At 45.1% G+C, this 22,239-nt stretch overlaps 1 protein-coding gene across 6 annotated transcripts in view; it reads left to right on the top strand.

Annotated features, from left to right (window-relative positions):
- Nucleotides 1-1,049: 1,049 nt before the first annotated feature.
- esrrb (estrogen-related receptor beta) overlaps nt 1,050-22,239 on the top strand; it is a 44,914-nt gene continuing 23,724 nt past the window's right edge. The window contains exons 1-3 of one of the 6 annotated variants that reach the window (XM_047049216.1): nt 1,050-1,134; nt 9,219-9,287; nt 18,934-19,343. In XM_047049216.1, the coding sequence (XP_046905172.1) occupies nt 18,947-19,343 (397 nt within the window). In that variant the 5' untranslated portion in view covers nt 1,050-1,134; nt 9,219-9,287; nt 18,934-18,946. Of the gene's footprint in view, nt 1,210-1,853; nt 1,914-4,963; nt 5,192-9,218; nt 9,288-18,933; nt 19,344-22,239 lie in introns of those variants that run through there. The other 5 variants (XM_047049189.1, XM_047049180.1, XM_047049208.1 and 2 more) reach the window with 5 other exon arrangements.

Here is a 22,239-nt window from a genome sequence, read left to right as displayed (position 1 = left end):
ATTAATTTGAGACTTGGACACAAAAAAATCCACTAGTGTACAGAACAATTGAAGTACATTTTACTTTATTTGTTGATTAATTTATTTATTAGTGTTTCATAGATTTTAAAGCGGGCTTAAACAACTATTTTCATCTTTTGACATGAGTTAATCTATTAAGAATATGAATTGTATCATTTCCATATGGCGATTTGATGACAGGGTGTAGGTAATGTATATGTGCAGCTCTGCTTTTGGTAGAGACATGTCTGGAATTTGTACAGTTTATGAATTACAATATATTATAGATATATAAATATATAAACTGGCCTTCCTCTTTTCTCAGTGGTCAAGTTGTGAGATGGTGCTCCCTCTAGTGGTTACTGCTGGTAGGTTTCTATGTAGTGTCCCCAACCTCAAAGATGCATGACCAGGTAAGGCTATGTATTGAATGGTAAATTGAACATGAAAAAATAATTGTATTATACATGGCAATCAAATAGTTGTATTAAAATCTCTATAACTTGTAAAAATTACTTTGCAAACTTTTGTTTCAAAATGTCTCGTATTAGAGTCACCAAGTTTTTAACACTATGGACTGAGACCCTGCTGTAAAGGGACAACCTGAAAATATGATATGTATCTATGAAATAAGATATTATTTCATATTACACACCTAAACACACTTCCTGAGAATCCGACACAATTTGTAAGCTGCTATGTGATACTGTTGCGACGCTCGGCTCTCATTCTGCTACAGACGCGACGCTACTATTGTCTTGTTATTTATTCATCAACAGTGGAATCCGACCGACCTTTTCCAGAACTACCGTGGTATTCAAGATTTGTACCGCGTGTCAACTGTGTCTGCTGTTTTCTTGGTGAAGATTTAAACTAACCCAGCCACACGTTGCTGTTAATGGACTCTGGTAGGGAGGGGGAGAGCGCGAATATTCAGTGGCACTTATCCAAATTATCCCCGACTTTTTCTCCGTAACTGCTGCAGTAAAGGTCAGTAATGGCTTCAAACAGCTGCATAGGCACCTAGGTCTTCAACGCTGGTGTAGCCGCGAGGGATGGAGTGAGGACACACGCTGGAGGAGGAGTTGATAGCAGGGCTGTCGTATGTGAAACGGCACATTCAGAATCAAATTGGTGAGAGCTCCTACCTGAAGACACCACTCCTACGCAGTTGCACCTGGGGGATTTGATATGACCTATCTTTGTAAGGTAGACTTCTCTCAACCTTACTTTTCCTCCTGCATTGTTTTGACTGGGCCTTTTTTAGCCTAGACTGCTGGCGAGCTTAGCCAACCGCTCTGAGTTTGTTTTTGAGTGTTTTTCTTAACTAAACATGATTACCGTTTTAATGCTTATAAGTGAAGTTAAATAATTTAGACTAATCCCTGCGTTTTTGTTTCGCCAATTTTTGTTCCCGCTATACTTTCATGCGGTCTCATGCACATTCATATTGTAAAGATAAGGTGTAGAAAATCTGACAATTATTTAGTATGATGAGTATATTTCTTTGTATTGATTGTGGTGCTGAAAGAGCCATAATTTGGGGCTGGCTTTTTTGAAAGAAAGACTGTTAATCAATGATGCTGAAATTTAAATCAACTTGGAAGTGCGTCGCACGCGCTCGGTAGGCATAATGACAAACAGGAACGTGTGAGCGAGGAAGGGCAACTCTCCAAACGGTCAACAAGATTGCTGCCCTCTGTTGTATTCCCAGACAAATCTCCATTAAACTCACAATTCAGATAACTAGTTTATTGAGTATGGTAATGTCAAGTTTCTATTTAACTCAATTTAACAACGGTAAACGTGTTGTCATGTGGTCTATCCTTCCCACTACCGCAGGCTATAACGAATCCCGGAAAGGCCCTTGCTCTCACGTGCAGCGATGCACTAGCTTATAACCGTCTGTCCAGGTGGGTGCAATGAACCACTAATTAGTCGACACCAATTAGGCCATTTCATGTAAAAATTTGAAACGTTTTTACTTCCACAAATTCACAGCGTTGCTTTTTTCAATAAAAACAAAATCCTAACCAAGCACAATCATTTGATCTGGCAAATGTTATCTTTATAATCTAAAATCCCCCTAATAACCTCTGTCACTGTCATCAAAGAAGTAAGATAACAGCCATACAATAGGACACAATAAGTAGATTTTAAGAGATTAATTTTCCTATAATATTACTTCAGTTAGGCTACATATAATCAACACAATATGTACCATATGTATTGTGTTAAAAATCATTGTTGTTACAGTTATTCCCCCTATTTATTTCTCTTTCTAACTAAACTTTAAGATCCTTCCACCTCCCTACACTTAACTAAACACTCACAAACCCTTTAAACCCCCCCCCCCCAGGTATAGTTTACACACACCAACTATTTAGCACACTAATGTACACAAAAAGGAGAGCTATGGCTGGTGAATATGTTGTTTGCCAATAGATTTGCAACATACTATTTGGATCTGTGTGATGGAAAGTATTTCACGGCACGTTGTGTACTACTGTATAATTTGTTATCGTAATTCTGTTGTCACATTTACTCTCCTTGTGACTAACTGTGTGCCTTCTGCAGGTCTATCTTTTTGTATCAGATTTCCCAATGTCAAATCAGCTGCCACGAGCAGTAAGGTTTTCATAATACAGCTGATAAGGGGTGACGAGATGACCAGTCTAGCTTTCATGACTGAGAGGACACTGCAACACACTGTAATATCACCCTAAAAACTCTGCAAGTGATACATCCGAGAGACACTTGAGAATGCAAGTGAATGAAGTGTTATCTTGCTAAAAGAGAGACTGTGCACTCTGAATCCCAGTGTGTTCTCTTTGTAGTTGTCCAGAGTAAACTAGATATACCGAATTAGAAGTGTTTGACTGAGAGAATCTAAACAGTGACCTACTGTGGCCCTCTTAATAAGTACTCAAAAGAGGTCGATCCTTTCTTTTCTTGACCAAATCAGTTGAATTAAATATTTATTTTTCTTTTAATCCAGTTTTTTAGCCATTAGATGACATATTAGTTTTGAGAAGTAATCAGCACGACTAGTTTGATGCTACTTCACTAAAACTATAGGCCTGTGTACTGTAGGATGGTTTTCAAAGTAGTGTCTATGTCTTTCCTTTTGACATACTTTAATTGTGTTGATTTGTATGTTTTACCGAGTTAGTCGGATGTTGAATACATTATAAGTAAATTCTGTTTTGTTTTTATCAGTAATTTGTGTGGATTTGATTCCTCTTTACTTCATGAGCTTGTCATTTGACCTTAAACAAGCTGTGCCATTGACTTCCACAAGATTGTATACTACAATGTTAGTTCATTGACAGCGTCATTTTATGTATTTTATGAGACCGGATGTTTTATCCGTGCAGCTCTGAAAGAGATGTTGCTGAACATCAATAGGCCTGTGATGATCAACAGGGATTGCGTGATGTTTTTGCATCGATTATGGAAACGTGAGCCGATGAATAGAGATGGGTTCATCTCCAGAGGGAATACCGACACTAGCAGCACAGGGACATTCCTGTTTCCCCTCTAACAGACTGTTTTAGTACAAGAAAAAGAAGGCTACCATTATCCACCTCCTCTCTCTCTCTCTCTCTCTTCTGTATCTCTCTCTCTCTCTCTCTCTCTCTCTGTTATCTACAGTACTGGTAGATGTGGTCCTCATTTCCCATAGTGCTCACTGGCAAAATCTTGTTTTAGTAATAGTAGACATCTTTTTAGCCTCTGTCCTCTCCTAGCTTAGTTTGAACGATGTGGGCGAGTTAGTCTGTTCCAAGTGTCAGCTCTTTTGTGACCGCTCTTTTCTCTGTGAAGATGCCATGGTGAGCTTTGCTCTTATAATATGGGGATACTGTAACATGGAGCCCCTCATTGACTGTGAAATGGTATCTGCATTCTCTACATTCCTCCTGAGCTTGATCAACAGCGAAACACAGGCAGGTTTAAATCTGGGGGCAGAGAAGACAGGGCTGGATTTTCCGCTGCTTTAGAAGCTGATGTGCTCCCACAGTTTGACTCATGGCTGGAGATCATCTCTCACAGGTGGTGAAAGATTCACAATAGCCCCTCACATACAGCACCCACAAACGAGGCTCGCTACTCAACTCAATAAATACGTTTACAGTCCTAGATTGTTTAAAAGTTGTCTTGCGTGTTGGAACTGATTCAGTTCAAAAGCAACTTTGCTTCCTGTTTTGGTTAAAAAGCACCAGTTGTCAAGTATTTGTTTTGAGATTGCTGAAATAATTAATAGGTCAATGCACTTTTCTATTAATAAATTGAGTAGCCTATTGAATCTTGTTTTATAATAAGTACAAATTCAATCACTGAGGAGTGATCTTATTACGGGCCCAAACCATTACTTCAATAAAAAATAATGGCAAACATTTAGTGCATATATTTTCAATATGGGCAGTAAAATATTCAGCTTTCACCAAAAATGTATTTTATTTTGCAGCAGAATTTAAAGTCTAAAACTATATCTGTGTGCATATGCTGCGTAATGTGGTTTATCTGTCCTCTCTTGTAATAGTGAGCTTGTGTATGTGTGTTTAAGCATGTGTGTGTTTTGTGTGTAGTGGAGTGCGCTATTGAACGAACCAATGTTCAGATCCCTCCTCCCCCGCTCTCTCTACCGGCCTGTAGCTTTAAGTCCTGCCCCTCAGAGCCAGCCAACAGCAGCTGTTCCATATTCATCAAGCCCTCGAGTCTTAAAGAGCCCTATCCTAACCATGGAAAGAGTCATTCTTCCCGCTCGCTCTCTCATGCTCTCTCCATCTTAGCGCTCATCCTCTACTGCCCGCGCTTCTCTCTCTCTCTTTCACCCCTCGCTCTCCCACTCTCTCTCTCTCTCTCTCTCTCTCTCCGGCACACACGTTCTCTTACATACACACACTCACATACACTCAGACACACATACGGTCTCTCACACTCACACGGATGCACACACACCCACACCCTCTCACATCATCAAGGTCCGGCGTACCTGTGCAGGCTGGGGGGGGGCAGTGAGGGAGGTGTTTGGTGCCGTTGTCTCTGAGGAAACTGGGCTGGTATTTTGGGGCAGAAGCAAGTCTCAGTTGTCGTTTATTTCTTCTTCCGCTCATTCCTGGAATGCTAAATCTGGACTGATGGACATTTCAGAACTTTGTCTACCAGACCCTCTCAGCTATCATAACCAGTAGGTGCATCTCTTTACTTCCTGTTTTTCTTCTGTGGTATTGGATGTGTTTTTCTTTCTTCCTTTCTTTCTCTTGCTTCTCTTTATTATTATTATTATTTTTAATAATATATATATATTTTTTAGAACAGCTGTTTTTGTTCTCTTCACAAAGGATCTGCAGAGCAAGGAGCTAAACTTTTTTTCTCTGCGTTAGTGAAGATGCTGTAGTTTCTGCTGTCTCTGTATTCCTCATTCACACACTCGTACACACAAAATCAAACACTCTTAACACACACACACACATTCTCAACACACACACACACTATCCAGCTCCCTCTTTATTGCTTTTCGGCGTGTATCGGGGGCTACTCAGTCTCGTGTCAGTGTGATATAGTGTAACGCAACAGGGCAGGTGTACTGATGAGACTGTGTTGATAGGGGAATGCATGGTGGCCCATTGTAGACGCGTGACACTATTCACGTTTCATTAAAAGCATGGCTGATCAATTAAGGGTGCCTGTTTGCCATGCGTGTGTGTTATTCCTAAAGCATTTGGGTTGCGTGTCCTGTTGGGTTAGGGGGTTACTGAGCGATGGCATTGTTCCCAGCCACGGCCACCCGAGGAGGATGACAATACGTTTAAGGAGATTAAAGTGAATTCACAGAATTGGGGAGGGTGAATTCCACGCTGCAGTGTGTACCCAGAGAAAGACAAGCACACGGATCGGTCACCTCTGTCCTACCCAAGAGCACGGGAGACAAGCTGCCCACGGGCTAAATGTAAGCTTACTTCCTGTTACATGCCCCGTCAATGTGGACCTCTCATTATATGCACTGTAGACTCCCGATGCTGTGACCCACTGTTTCAAGAGTGTTCTGTGTTGAGCTGCACTGTTGACTGAGAAAGTCAGAGTTTTTTTAAACAGGCTTTGGGTCAAACAGATATAAAACTGTATTTCTATCATTTCTCTACTCAGTGCTTTCTTATTAATATTTTAGGAAGAGAGGCAGAGTACTATAAAAATGACCAATATATAGCTCATATTGATTTTAACTTACAGTAACTTAATATCTATTTTTTCTTTTGTATACATGGACATATAATACTCACAAATTGAATCTAGAGTGGTAATGTTGTAGGTTTTTTTTATAAAATGTTTGCTGCCTGTGTAAAAAGAAAAACTTTAAATGAAAATATTATTTAAGGCTGTTGTGATTTAAATCTGATCACATAAATATAAAATGAGATGAAACTATTTTTATCTTCACTAGGTGTATAATGAAAAGGCCCCATGAATTTATACTGACATTTGAATTGTTGAGCAGTATGGATTTCCCCCCTGTATAGTATTTCAAAGTGCTTCAAGCGCAAGGCTCCTCTATAGAATAGTGCAGAGAGATGAAAAAAGAATCACACTTTGTCAGCATGGATTTAGAGACTTTCGGTATTTATTGGGATTAGGTTGTAGGCTAATTATTGTACATTTTGAGACAAGACAATGTTGTGAACTCATTACCTACCAAGGTGCGCACGTTTGTAATCTCCTTTGTTTTTCCCGGTAATCTGGATTACAAAGGTTCAATACATCTCTGCAATTTACACCTCAGTTAACAGTTGACCAAGGAGGATTCAATTGTTTATCAAACTAATTACTGATAATTCTCTCAGGACTTTCTTTGATAAATGTTTGTCATCTAAAGTGTATTTTGTTTATTGTTGTGTACATTGATTAAACAAGTTACAAGTGATGTGTAATAGATGCATTGAGAGTAGAGTTCCTTCATAAACATTTTTTACTATATATTTTAATAGGCCATTTAAAACAAGTATTTTTGTCAAACCTATGACAAATGATCCATGAGCTCTCTCCAAATCTGTGTTCAGTGTTAATTGTCATATCATCATAAAATCATACATGAAAACTAATGTTTCATTTATGTATTTGTATGTTTATTTACCAAAATATCTGTATATATATGTATATATATACACACAATATAATACTCTGCTAATATTTGTATTAGGAGAGCGAACAGAATGTTATAATATTTTGAATAATTGACCTATTGGGTTTTGCTTTACATTAGTTCTACAGAAGTTGTGCTTATAAATGTCTTATCACATAGTGTATAGTGACATTAAGTGTAACATTTACATAGTTTTAAAGATGAAATATAAAAGGATTTTGGTCCTCAACAAAAATCTTACATGTACATTGTTGTCATAGGAAGCAAAAGAGAAATAAAAGACATTATAAATAAAAGCTGACAATATTGTTAATACCATTAACTGTATACATTAAACAATTTATATATATAAATATATTTTAAAAAATGTATGTTTTTGAACTTACACCAGCATTTGGTCACAAAATGTATAACATTTTGAAACAGTGTATTTGGCATATTTCTGATATACACTTAATAACATTTCTACAACAACAGCTGTTACGTGTGTGTATGTAAACTAAGATTTTTTTTTGATAACTACTCCAACGTTGATTGTAAAACATCAAAAACATCAATCAAATGTCATTGTATTTTGTGGGGGTCAGTGTGTCAACAGAAGTATAACTATCGCAATTAATGCCTTTTTGTCAATAGTAAATTAATATTGTTTCATAAAGACAAAAAATACAGATAAAGCATCTACAAATACAAATAAAATCACAAACCAACAATGGTAAATTTACAACTAAATCCAATCCAATTTATTCGACACAAGAACACAAAGGAGGGCTGGAGGGATGGAGGGATGGAGAGCTGGAGGGATGGAGGGATGGAGGGATGAAGGGCTGGAGGGAGGGCACTCCGTGCAGAGGGTCTGGGAGTTGCACGTCCTCCGTGTAATTAGCACAGCACTGATGTGGAATCAGCGCACTATGGAGGGTATGGATTGACCTGGGGGGGGGGCTGTTGTTGCCTCGGAATAGGATTAAAACACTGACAGTCTTTATCTCAGCTGATTTACTACGATATGTTATTGTTTATTTGTATGTGGGCTGGAGAAGTCAGAGCAGGGGACTGAGTTACTATTTAAAGGATGACTTTGCGTGTCTTTTTTTTTCTTTTTCTTTTTTTAAGACTCCTTTGTTCGCAACTATATCACACCTGCTTTGTGTTTCCCTGTCCGTGTCAAGGGGGATGTGTGTCCAGCCTGGTCTCTCGCTCACTGGAGCCCGCTGGGCTGCCATGTCAGTCAGTCTCCGTCAGTACGGGGGAGGATGTGAGGCTCCGGCAGGCTTGTTGCTGCCGTGCCTCTCTCAGATCAGCCAATGCTGACGACTGTCAGTTTAGGTTAATGTGCGCTGGCTTGCAAACACACACACTGAAAGGTAGAGAAACCAGACTCGTCTTCTCTGTGCCTGAAATGTCCCGTCAACACCCAGGTTTAGCCATGCCATATTCTAAATGTCCAGTTTGCCTTTATGAAATTAGAGCTTTTTAATGTATTTGTAGAATGGTGGCAGTCTGCTCACCGTGATGAATTAGATTCAAATTAGTTTGACTTCATTCCCAGGTTGCTGCTTTAGGTTCGGAAAACGCGCGTCTCAAAATTCCTCCCCTTTTTTCCCCTCCTCTCTTCGTTCTTATTAGGTTTTCGAAAACAAGGCGAGGGAATTGCATTAGTGTATCTTAAGTTAAAAGCTCTTTGCTCTTTGACCAAGTGTTTCAGTGTTATTGAGTTAATCAGATTTTTGCTGTCTTCATGGAGATGCTATCACGGGTCTGAGGCTGGCGGGTAACTAAAGCAGCCCTGCTCAGACACGACCCAGATGGGATCAGCTTACGGTAATTTGGTTTCAGAATACATTACCAAAAGAGGCTGCTGGCCGAGGACGGCCGGCCAGTGTACAGCCAGGAGCCTGTGGCCGCAAAGGCCTCGCACAGCCCACAGCCGGCCCCCCGCCGACCCACCGGCCCAGCCCGCCTCTCCCTCAGCACTTAAGGGGAGGTGTCGGGACATATATGCCTTTCAAAGAAAACCTAATGTTTTAAATTCAATTTGTCACCCAATTCTAAATGCATCTCCTTGTACCAACAGGGCTTCGTTGTCCAATTCATTAGGGCGATTACTCAGTCCCCTGGCCACACTGGAGCCTTCCCATTTCTGGTAAGCCCTGCATATGAGTATCATTTCTTTCACTGTAAATATGTCACTCTGATGGGGGCCGACCAGGGAGAGAGCATCTCTCCGGGGCAGCTAGGGATGCACTGGCATTCCCATTCTGCATCTCTCTCTGTCTCTCTCTCTGTCTCTCTCTCTGTCTCTCTCTCTATCTCAATGTCTGTAGTGTTTAGCTGTCTGCAAAAACTTGTTCTTTCAAGCAGCATTTCCTTTACTCACTCCTGTGTAGCAGCACCCTGTATTCTCTGGTCAAAATGTGTCCTGGTTGACTAGGATTGACAGAATGTTAATGTTGGAGAGTAGAGAAAATCCAGAACTAGGTTGCAGTGTCCTGAGTTCCAGAATGTTTGTTTGATAACCAGGCAATCTCAGAGATGTCTGTGTGCTGTGATACTTGGATACACTGTGGAGACATTAATAGGTACAGCAAATGATGCAGAGTAAAAAAAAAAAAAAAAAATGTTTTCCCCTCATCAGTGATTTAAACGTCTTTGTTTATATTTCACATTCAATCACTTCATTTATTCACTCAAGGGGCTTGTGCCATCGCCTCCGATAAACACACCGCTCACAGCATGCTAGGGGAAGTCAGTGCTGAAGATGTTTTATTTTAGAAGAGGTGACTCAGAAGAACTCGTGCAGTGTCAGGCCTGTCCAGTATCCTGTGATTAGCTCCCACTATTTCCCAACATCCTCCTGCTCTGAAACCACCAACCTTCACCACAGGCGTCCATCTTGCTCTTCGCCACGGTAACCTTGGACACCTTCGCCGCAGTGTGAGAATTTGTTTAAAAATAACCAGGTCCATTAGTGTGGGAGGACGATGCTGCCTGTGTGGATGCTCTCTGCACTGTGGCAGGGAAGTGCTATCACTGACACGGGCTGTCAGCATTTCTTCCTGTTGTTCCAACACCGAAAGGCCCCTCTTCATTTACACACACACACATACACACACACACACCAGCAGACAGAGAAAGATTTGAGGTAGGGTCAGAAAATCTTTAGATTTGTTAAAGCTGATGAGAAAAAGAAGCTGTAATAAAATATTGATTATTATTATTATTGTTACCCGTTCTGTGATTGTAAAGTGGAAAATACCTCAGTAGTTACGGATGTGTCTGATCCAAATCTGTCTCCAGTTCTTCTTCAGTCTGGGTTGGTGTCCTGACAGACTTGAGGGGAAATGAGCACTCAGGTGCTTTTACATAAGCTCTGTCTTAAACGCAAGGGAGGGAAAATGCTGAGTCCGCTAATTTATACTTGGTAAGGAGCGTGGCGTGGAGTGGGTGGCTACGCCGGTGTTTATCAGGGTATGTTATTGGTATTGAGCGCCCCATCGTTTGAAGGTTATGTTTTGGAGCAGTAATTGAAATGCAAAATAACGTTAGGATCGATGGTTAGCTCTGTTTATTTATGAAATCAATATTGAAACCGTCCGTCACAATAGCACCTCTGATTCCTACTGACGGGTTAACCAAGTACGCAGCGCTGTGTTAGCCCTGACCAGACACACGCTTTAAACCTGACAACCTCGCGCCACAAGGCACACGGCCGCCCACACACACTGCCTGGGGGGGGGGGGGGGGTCTGGCTCGTTTGGAGCAAGGCCTTCTGGGTAGCAAAGACAAGTCTGCTGTTAAGTGACAGTTTAGTGGTGTGTATCGACTCTGCTGGTGTTAAGAGTTCAGGAGTTGACTCTGGGGTAAGTTCAGTCAGGGTTTCGTGACGTAGCGGCAGTGATCTGATCGTATGTATTGAGTCCAGTGGACCACTCGTAGGTGTGTCTGTCAGAGAGAATGATGCTCGTTCCTAGTTTGCCTAGAGAGACTAGTCCTGACGAGTAACCAGTCATTCAGGAGGGAGGGGGTGGCCTGCGTAGGCCTAAGCACGTTGACTGGGCACATGTCGGCTATCGACGTGTGGGTGTCCTGAGGCCTTTGTCAATAAGCTCTGCTGTCACTTTGCAAAATGGAAGCGAATGTTAGCGTTCTTCCGTTAATAATAACAACAACGTAGTAAAAAAAAAAAGGATTCTGTATTTGTGCCACAGACAGCGAGGGATGTTTTAGATATTTTCTCGTCCCGTCCTCAGTTTGTCATCTGCCGTTTCCTGTCTTCCGTCTCCAGGAAGGTTACAGCGTCCATTTCATTTCTTTGTTTTAATTCAATGTCAAGGTGTTATCTTCTCCACGTAAATCAGAGTCCATTATACGGGCGCTCTGTCCATCCGCCGGTGCTGTGCTGACCCAGGAGGGTCTCTGTAAACCAGAGTGCATTATAATGTAAATCTTTATTCATCCCTCCGCTGAGAGAAGCTTCTCTGGAGCCATATCGGGAATGTCATACCAGGGACATGGGGGTACATGCTGTAGAGGGGACCGGGAGAGGGAGAGAGGGGTAGAGGACATGTGGACAAGGGATGGGAAGAGAGAAGGGACAGGGACAAGGGACCCCACAGGGATTGTTGGGCTACCTCATCAAACTAAACAAATATTTAAACTTCTCCTCGATTTCATATGATCATCGATCTATAGAGATGTTTTGACCCATTATTGTCATTTTCAGTTGGTTGTGTGTGCGCGCATGTGTAAGTTTGCGTTTCCTGTGTTTATGCGTTTGTGTGTATCCACGCTAACCGGAGTAAAACGCTGTCGAATCTGCCAGTTAAACGTCCTTCCCTGTGTAGGGCTGACAGCAGAGCAGGCAGAAACGACATGTATGTTTAGATTACCCCTGAAGGAGATGCTCCCATTCAGGAAATATCCCCAAACTTTAATTATCCCTGAATAGCGTGGTGCAGGATGCAGCCGTATAAATCAGTCAGGGGCTTCTGCCTTTTTACTATCAGCAGTATTTATGGGGGATGAGGGGAGGGGGGGGGAAGAGACTCGTCCGCTGGGACGTCCAGCACATCTCCACACCCATCAGGACGAGGGTTTCTGGGCTTTACACAGACTGCTGTGGACCAATCACACCAGATAGAGACAGCTGTGGACCAATCACACCAGACAGAGACAGCTGTGGACCAATCACACCAGACAGAGTCAGCTGTGGACCAATCACATCAGACAGAGTCAGCTGTGGACCAATCACACCAGACTGAGACACGGGGTGATTGGTGTCTGTCCAGACATTGTTAACCAGGACATATTTTAAGGTGTTTTGTCAGCGATGGATTATTTAATCAAATTTATTGCACGGTTAATTCTACACCAAACACTAGTTTATTGATAATACTCTGTTCCCTACTAGTATACAGTAATAGTGATGCTAGTGACAGCTAGCAGGTGGAGGTCCCAGTAGCTTTGTGTGCACCAGCAGCATGTCCTTGCTGTGCCTGAGCCTGGACTAACATTTACACATTTGATTGCAGCTAAATTGTCACGGGCACCTGAGAAATCTGCTAATTTCAGACAGTTACGTTTTTACTTGTATATTTGTGTGCGTGTTTTTTTCCTGTGTGTGTGTGTATAAATGTGTGTGTGTGTGTGTGTGTGTGAGTGTGTTGCTCTGGTGAAGAGTTTAATTTATGAGTGGGGGAAGAGGGGCTCTTTGTTTAAAGCAGGTAGAGTTTCCCCCTAAACATGGACAGTCTATCAGAGGAAGATTAATGAAGTAATTTCATGCATGGCTCCTTGCCTCTACCCACACACACACACACACACACACACACACACACACACACACACACACACACACACACACACACACACACACACACACATACATCCCAGCCGTACTCCAAGTCACTGTGTCTAAACCCAGGATTTACATCGGCCTGTGTTAAATGGCCTTAACCCTTTACAATAATATTTCTCTCTGTTGGTAGTCAACACACACACATGGCCGAATACATGCCAACCCTAATATGGTAGCTTCACACACAATAGAAACTGTTGACACTTTATTGTCTCCCATAGTCTTTGTCTTTTTAATTCTGTTTACTCCTCTCAACATGTCTATTTTTAAATGTGATAACTGAAGTCTATCTACCGTACAGAGTTACTATACTATTAGTAGACCTGCCTTTCAGGAGTGTTGTCTCTCTCTCTCTCTCTCTCTCTCTCTCTCTCTCTCTCTCTCTCTCTCTCTCTGTCTCTCTCTCTGTCTCTCTCTCTCTCTCTCTCTCTCTCTCTCTCTCTCTCTCTCTCTCTCTCTCTCTGCTCACCTGACCTGATGCAGTCAGTCGATATGAGAGTGAATGAGTTGAATACAGGTCACTGACCAGTGTGCTGTGGTCACTTGAAAGTTTGCTGATTGAAAAGCATGGAAGTCGTGATGAGTTCAGTTTGTCCGCTGTGTTCCCAGCTGTCTCACTGGACTTCTGTCGTCTAGAAAGGATAACATGCTTTTAGTGACGGGGTTGAAACCATGGACATTTTTATTTTGTTTTAAATTAAATGTTTATTCTTTTATTCATTAAATCCAAAGTGACGTGCAAGTAGTGAATTCTAGAAAGAACAGCAGCAGATGAAGGATCAGTACATATCTACAGTCGACCTCATGTCATGTAAGTGCTAACTATTTGAATTAAAAAAGCCACTATTCTATATTCAAACTGTAGTTCAAATCCAGTGGTCTGTGAATGTGTGCCAGCGTAGCCGGGTGGGACAGTACAACCCTCTGAGCTGTGCCTGCAGGGAGCCAGTCTGCTGTTAACCCTTCACCCTCCCCAACTAGGTAAGCTAAACCCAGGCAGCTTACTCCCAAACAGGATATTCAGCCGTTTAAACCCGATCCTTATCGTTCAGGCTCGTTTCCTGGGACCCCAGCCTCCCTCCTGCCTCTTCAGACGGCCTCATCAGACTTGAGACAGACTAGAGGCAGCCTGGAGTGAGGAGGCCCTGCTTGTCTGTTTTCCTGCCATCATCGTCAAACAGGAAGGAAGCGCCGGGGAGGGCCGGGCTGGAGATCGATTGATGTGATCTCCGTCCTGCCTCTGGAGCGCGAGGCTCATGTTGTCGTAGTGAGTGAGCTCATGGCTTTATAAAGACTACAGTGACATCGCTGTGGAGCAGCTAAATTTAATCCTCTGCTGGAGACTGAAGATCTTAATTGCCCGGGCCACTAGCAGCCAGGCCCTGGTGGTAACCCAGCACCAGGGCGGGCCTACGGACTATCGATCCAGCCGTGGCCCTCGTCTTTCCATCGGCACGCACAGAGAGCACTCTCTCCCTCAAACCCTCCTGTCCCTCTCTCTCTCTCTCTCTCTTTCTGTCTCTCTCTATCTGCCCCCTTCTCTCTATACCGCTCCTTCTCTGTTCCTCTCTGTCTCTATCTGCCTTTCTTTCTCTCTATATCTGTCTCTCCCTCCCCCCCCCCCCCCCCCCCCTCTCTCTCTCTTTCTCTAGCTGTCTATTTTTCTCTCTATACCTCTCACTCTCTTTCCCTCTCTCGGTTCTGTCTGTCTCCTCTCTTTGTTTTCTTCTGTAGGTCCGCACATCATAAATCTCTGTCAGCCCCTCACCAAGCGTCCCTCCTCCCTCTCCCCTCCCCCCTCCTCCCCTCCTCCTCTCTGCTTAGAGCGCGACTAATGAATGAGAAGGTCCAGAATTAGGAGCATCTCTCAGACTCTCACATTAGAGTGGAGTCTGTGGGGACCCTTCCACACACACACACACACACAGACAAACACACACACTCACACACACACACACACAATTACCCCAAGGGTGTTTTGCTCCCATATTCCCTCGATGGTCATTGACCTAAAACCAGTTATACAGAAAGGCGTCATCCATATTTCACACCGTTTGTCAGTGTGTCCGTTCCTGTCCCAGGAGCCAGTCTCCCTCCACACACACACACACACACACACACACACACACACACACACACACACACACACACACACACGGCATTAACATGACCCCGCGAGAAAACACTCCTGCAGTGAAGATTGTTTTGGTGTCTGATGTGTATTTTATATAAGTGTAGCTATGGTGGTGAGGGAGCAGCCAGGCCTCCCATCTCCAGACGGGCGCTGCGGGACGCGGGCGCGGTGAGGGGTGGCGGAGGCCCCCGGAGGAGGGGTCAGCCAGGCAGCTGCTAGCAGGCCGGGCTGCGGCACCAGGCACCGCCAGGCTGAGAGGGGCTGGCAGGAGCTAATTGAGTTCCTTCTCCCACGCTGACTCTGGGGCCAGTGGCTTATCAGGGACATCGCCTGGGGCCCTCCAGACAGATCTGCCCCCACTGGGGCATCTGATATCGCCATCACCCTGCCTGCGGATGTCACCCCCCCTCACTCTCTCTCTCTCCCCGCTCTAACTCTCTCCCCCTCTCTCTCCAAACCCCAATCACTCTCTCTCTCTCCCCGCTCCACTGTCTCCCCCTCTCTCTCCAATCCCCCCTCCTCTCTCTGTCTCTGTACTCCACACTAGGACTGTAGGACGAGGTTGGCAAACGTTTTGGGGGTTTTTCACGGTTTTTCAAACCGTGTTTTGGTCATCCCACATCCTGGATGTGGACTCCGTCTGTCTGAGTCTGGACTGAGCGTTCCCCCGGCCGGCCCCTGTGTGTGAGGCGTAGCGGTGCTCTGCTCAGTGTGCTGTGTATGAGCCTGGCAGCACGTTGGACTGCTGTGTGATGGTGTTCTCCTGTACAGTACGGGGCATTAGCACCCCAGCCAGCAGAGCAGGAAACACTCAGATGGAATACCTACAAATTGGGCCAATTAGCTGCGTTCTCGTCACAGTGTCGGGTTCCGCCTCCGGAGAGATACGAGGGGACAGGCTCTCCTCAGCTCCTCTCACAGGGATCGTTAGGCCAGCTAATCCAGGTCTCTGCTGCAGTGGAGGAATGATATTAGGGATCCAAAATGCTGTTAGGAGGGCCAGGTGGAATCAGATTAAAACCAAACTGCACAGTGTGCTTTTGTGGGCCCATAACCCACCACTCAGCATGAATTCTGATCAGTACAAAGGGAACAAAAGGAGGAATAGAGGAAGAGAGAGAGAGAAAGGGAGATATACTGTATCTCTGTCGCCCGGCCCTCCTGTGGGCTGCCTGGTAGCAGAGAGAAGAGCTCCTCCCCTGAGCACAGGACACAGCTATGGACACACAGTGTGTGCGAATCTCTGTCGGTTCACCTCTTGGTTTCTCTTCCTGGATGTGCAGAACGCAAACTAATTAACTCCTCGGCCCCATATTGTATTTATTATCCCAATTGATGCTGTCAAGGTATTTAAGACTCATAACTCATTTGACACATAATGGTATTTATAGATTTAATTTGGACCTGTCCCATTTGAGATCAAGAATATTTATAGAAATATTCAAGAAATGTTGATTAATATGCCGGGTTCAAATGGTTAGTATTCCTTCAGTGTCATTAATCAATATATTCCGTCTTGTTAAAAACATAAGCACAGCAGTACTATAATGTGTCATCGCAGAGTGAGTTAAGGGTATTCCAGCCAGCACATTTATTATAAATGACCAGATAGAGCTGGAGGAGAAACGGTTAAGACACTTATGCAATTATGCTAAGTGTCACCCTGGAGACGACCTTTGAACCGGGGTTAAGCTTACTCTGAATTTGTGAAATAAAAGCTAAATGGAGTCATCGTCTCTGCTTACGTTTTAATATATCGCCTTTAATAAGCCGAGTGCAGGTGCCCTATCGCACAGGTGCCTGTGCCATCTGAAACAGAACATAAAGCAGATGAATAGAGTCACACATCCATCTATGTGGATGCAATCTGCATTCATTATTAGGAGCAGGGAGTTAAGTGACAAAGTGAAATGAGCTCCACTTTTTCACATCCAGAGTATTTCTGCAAGGACATGTACCCAAGATCTTTCACTTTAGAGATATTTCTTCTTTTTAAAACGAGTTTTCACTTTTGGCATCCTGGCTTTACGTGTAGGGTTATTATTTTTATGGTTATTGTTTAACCGTTTTTTATAGTTACAGTGGAAAATACTGTAAATCGAGGACCATGGTTTCCAGTAAAATTGCGGTTCTGGGTTTTATATTGTGTACGCTCTGTATTGAACAAAAAGGAATCCTGGCCTCCTCAGGCAGGGGGCTTATTCCACAAGGTCAACGGCTTTAACAGGGGGCATTTTTTATTATTTATTTTAGCAGTTAACCTTCTTGTGAATTTCCAGAGGTGTTGGGAACCTGGAACAGCGATGAATATACATGACAGGAGGGAGGGAAACCCAGGAATGAGATTTAATTTGACTCGCTGACCCTCATCTCCACGGACCAGGAAGCCGGGGTGAGGAAAATAAGGTTGACCCCTGACCCCAGGGCCTAAACCCTGCCGGCACCCACCCTTACAATTAAATCAGCCAGAGAGAGAGACACAGAGAGAGAGAGAGAGACAGAGAGAGAGAGAGACAGAGACAGAGAGAGAGAGCGATGGCGTCCGGCTCAGGGGAAACATTGGAAGCCCCTGCCTCCTCCCTGCTCTCCAGCTCGCAGGGTTATCCATCCCACCACTGTCCCTGGCCGGGAGACCCAGAGCAGAGCTCCCTCTCTCCTGCTGTGTTGACAGGAACCCGACATGTCAACTATGTAAACATCTCCATTAGTTGGCAATATGCTAATGTGGCTAATGTGCTACGGCAGAACCCTGGCTGTGTGTCTGCCACTCACCAGGTAACCCTGGTGTCTGAATTAGCATCAACCACGCCAGGCTCAATTTCAGTAATGTGGGCTGGCGCTGGTGACCTTTCACCCCAGCGCTGAAGCCTAATGCAGAGGTGTGTGTGTGACCTCGCCCTAACCCTCATAGGTCGCCACGGCTACACAACCTCTCCGACGCGGCGAGGTCATCTGCCCCTCCTGGTGCTTGGTTGGCCTCGCTCGCGGCGTCCCCCGTGGAAAGAGAGCGTGTCCTGTGAGACGCGCAGTGGCTCTGTGCTGAGACTGGACCTCCCCTGTTTGGGCTCTGTTTGGGTTAGAGGGCAGGGCTGACACCCTCACCTGAATCTGTATGGAGGAGGAGATGCTGCGGTGTTACAGGCTGCACGGTATCGACACAGCCAGAGGCAGCACTTAACTTTACTCACAGCACAACATTAGATAAGATGTAGTCCCAAATACCGTTATTAGGCAGACGGGGGAGAAAGTCAATATCCTGCCAGGCTGTCCTTCCTGCCTGCTGATTGGAGGAGAGCGGGAACACCCCCTCCTCATCCTCACTGTCACACACTGGCTGCTTCTGCTTTACCGACGTATTGAAGATGTGTGTGTGTGGCTGTGTGTGAGTGTGGCTGTGTGTGTGTGTGTGTGTGGGGCTGTGAGTGTGTGTGTGTGTGACACACATCAGAACGTTCTGCAGCTGGTCGACTGTGAGGCTAATGAGGCGCTTAGGATCCTCCCTCCTGGTTCATTTGTTCACGGGCGGGGTTAAGACACACTGTGGTGCACACACACGCACACTCATACACACACTCATACACACACTCATACACACACACACAGACCTTTAATGCAGGGTTAAAGATTAAAACTATGGAGGAAAAGTCTGACACACAGATGAAGAGAAATCTGTCTATCGAAAAAAAATCCCTGCTTGTGACTTGTCAGTCTAAATTCCCTGCTAATGACCCTGTTCCCCTGTTGTCACCCCCCTCTTCCCCTCCCCTCATCCTCCTCCCTCCCTCTCTCCCCCCCCAGGTTACTGAATAGGATGGCTGCTGATGAACGTCACCTGCCATCCAGCTGTGGGTCCTACATCAAGACAGAGCCGTCCAGCCCCTCGTCAGTCATCGACACGGTCAGCCACCACAGCCCCAGCGGTAACTCAGACGCCAGCGGCGGCTATGTCAGCACCATGAACAGCCACTCCAACGGCCTGGACTCCCCCCCCATGTTCACGCCCGGCGGGCTGGGCCCGGGCGCCTGCCGCAAGCGCTACGACGACTGCTCCAGCACCATCATGGAGGACTCGCCCATTAAGTGCGAATACATGTTGAACTCCATCCCCAAGAGGCTGTGCCTGGTCTGTGGAGATATAGCGTCGGGGTATCACTACGGAGTGGCCTCCTGTGAGGCCTGCAAAGCCTTCTTTAAAAGGACGATACAAGGTAACTGCTTCCTTCTGCCCCCCCCCCCCCCCAAAACACGTAAACACACTTCATGCAAGGGAACCTCCCCCCTCCACACACGCACACACACACACACACGTCCATGAACAAACACTAAAACACACTCCAAACAGGGAGTATATCCCTAAACCTGCTGAAACACGTAAACACTCTTAAGGTTAGGGGGTTGACCAACACTCTAACAGTGTTCCCCCCCTCTCTCTGCAGTCAACAGCACTCCCCAAAGGATCTACACTGGCCTTCTAACCCAGTCTCCCACTGCCCTAAACACACACACACACAACACACAACACACACACGACACACACGGTCACTGCACACTGCTTTGTTGCATGGAACTTTTATACTGTACTGTTTGAAAATAATTGTACCTCATGTTATGCTGTCAATGATTGTACTGGAATAGTGTGAGGAGGGGAGGGGGGATGAGAGAGTAGGGGGGGAGAATCATTTGCTGCCCTTGATGGTGACAGGCAGGCAGACGCATGCCCACATGTGGACATCTTCACATGGGGCAGGTTGGTAGTGAGAGACCAGGATGACATCATCAGCCAGTGTCAGGCTTGGCAAGGAGCAGTGATTGTGACATCATCAAGAGGGGTCAGATCTGGGTTGGGAGCGCTAGTGCAGTTTTTTAAGATGCCCAACGGGAGCTCAAAGTGTTTGGTTGATTATTCTCGTCCTCAGTGGGTGTGTGTGTGTGTGCCTGGGGACTAGATCTGCATGATGTATCGCAGGTTCCTGTTAGAGAGGAAATGACACACCCCCTGTGGAGAGTGTGTGTGTTTGGCCCACATTCATCAGAGGATGCAGGAATGACTGAGCCTGTGAAATCCTGTAGCACATGCTCAGAGCTCGGCCCGGTCTGCCGGCAACAGGAGGAACAGACACCACGCACAGCGCCAACTACAATAGATCAAATACTGTCAAATCTTGACCAGTATTTTATTAGTATTGAAGTAGAAGTAGTAGAATTCCTTAATTCCTAATAAGCCACAGTAAAATTCCCCCCAAAATACGTTTGTCTGTGCATTTGTGAGTTTATGAATGTGATTTTTAAGTTCCAGTTGAGGGTGTGATTGTGAAAGATGCCACAAGGAAAAACAGCTGTCTGTGTTCTGTCAAGTGCAGACGGCCTACTAGTAGGTGTTGATTTTGGCTCCTCAACCCCTATCAGCTTCAAACAGTTTGTGTACCTTCTGCAGACAAACAAAAGCATTAAGCCAAGCGTCCCTGTTGACTGATGTTGCCATACGCAATCCTGTCTGTTGACAAAAGATGAACATATTCTCTCAAGCAACATCCAGTAATGGAACTCAGCTTTTGTCCCAACGGCAGCACAAAGCCAACAGAACAGAGCCATCAGAGAAAAAAGAGATGTTTTAAGTGGAGCAACGACTCTAGCAATTAAGAAAGAGGTGAATGAACGAGAAATGGAAATAAGTTTTTTTCTTTGTATTTCTGCTCCTTCCCTCTACTTTGCATCGTCGATTTGAAATCCCTCTCTTTTCTCCTCTTGGAGGGCTGCCTGTAATGGAGCTAATCTGCCGTCGTTTGTCCGAGCCACAGGAGTTTTGTCAATAACAATCAGCGTTTGGAAAGTGTAATTAAGGACGAGGCTTTTCATTAGGAGGAAGGGAGGGGGCCGTCTCCAGGGACGAGCCGGCCAATTAGAAACTCAGGCACGCGTCGCCGGGTAATTTCAGGGAAAGGAGGGGGAAAAAAACCCCAGGACTTCTTTAGATTGGAGAGGGACCCGACTGCTCTTTCAGAGGAGGAGAGGAGGAGAGGAGAGGCTTAATGGCATAATAATCAGACAGGGGTCCCAGCCACAGCAGCTGGGGGAGGGGGGGAAGGGGGGAGGGGGGGAAGGGGGAGGGGAGTGCTGTCGGGACTTTTGGAGAGGAGGGAGGTGGAGGGAAGGGGGGTGAAAGACTGTCAGGCAGGAGGGGGAGCAGGGCTGAGGCGGGGAGGGGAGGGGAGGGATGGAGAGACCTTGGAAGGAGAGGAGGGTGCTGATGATGAGAGCTGATTAATTAGAGCAGCGAGGAGGGCGGTCGAGGGTGCTGCGTGCGACTGCGTCGGCTAACGACGACAACACAGGATGTGTCTCTCTCCAGCCGTCAGTCACGAGGGCCTGAAGATAAAACAGGGGGAGCGGAGCAGGAACACAAGCCGCTTTATGTGGATGCTAGTTTATCACCCGTCCTTGATATCAGCATCATCGTATCCCTATCCTGTGTGATAGACAGAGAGCTTTATTTGTGTATGTAGGGCAACATGCAAAGCGGATTGAGTTGCACATTTATCCAACAATACAGGGTACAGTGTAGCGGCAAGAACACTTTAACTACCCGGAAAGATTTTAGCCGGAAACATTTTCTGTTTGTCTGTCTGAGCTTGCTAGCTTTGTTAAGCTTTTCATCCGCTCCACTTCCTTTGTCCCCTCCGCTTCCTGAGGTTGAAGGGAACTGGTCCTGAGTCCCCTTCCTTTTCAACAAAAGCGAATGGCAAATCCATCTTCTGTCACCTATTCGTCCAGTGAAATGCCCCCTGAACTCCTACCTGGAGATAGTTACATTAGTCAAGCTGAGGCCCAAATTACCGTCAACCTAGATCCTCATCCATCCCAGAACCCCCTGCTCTCAGAGCTCCCTAATCGCACAGCCATCCCAGCAATACTCAAGCCCCAACAATCAAAAACATACATCTCTTATTGAACCTTATTTTCTTCCCATTTTGAACCCAAGTGTAAAATTGCTTGAAAACCAACTGAACTCTATGGCCCTCTTCTTTATATGGAGTAATAGACCTTGACAGTAAGCCTGTAAAAGTCAGTTTAGATTTTGATGAGAAATACCTGCCATTTTACTGT

This window comes from Hypomesus transpacificus, chromosome 3 (genome assembly GCF_021917145.1).
Source record: "Hypomesus transpacificus isolate Combined female chromosome 3, fHypTra1, whole genome shotgun sequence".
Taxonomy (NCBI): Eukaryota; Metazoa; Chordata; class Actinopteri; order Osmeriformes; family Osmeridae; genus Hypomesus; species Hypomesus transpacificus.
The sequence above is the reverse complement of the archived record's forward strand: the minus strand, read 5'-3'. Positions and strand labels throughout refer to the sequence as shown.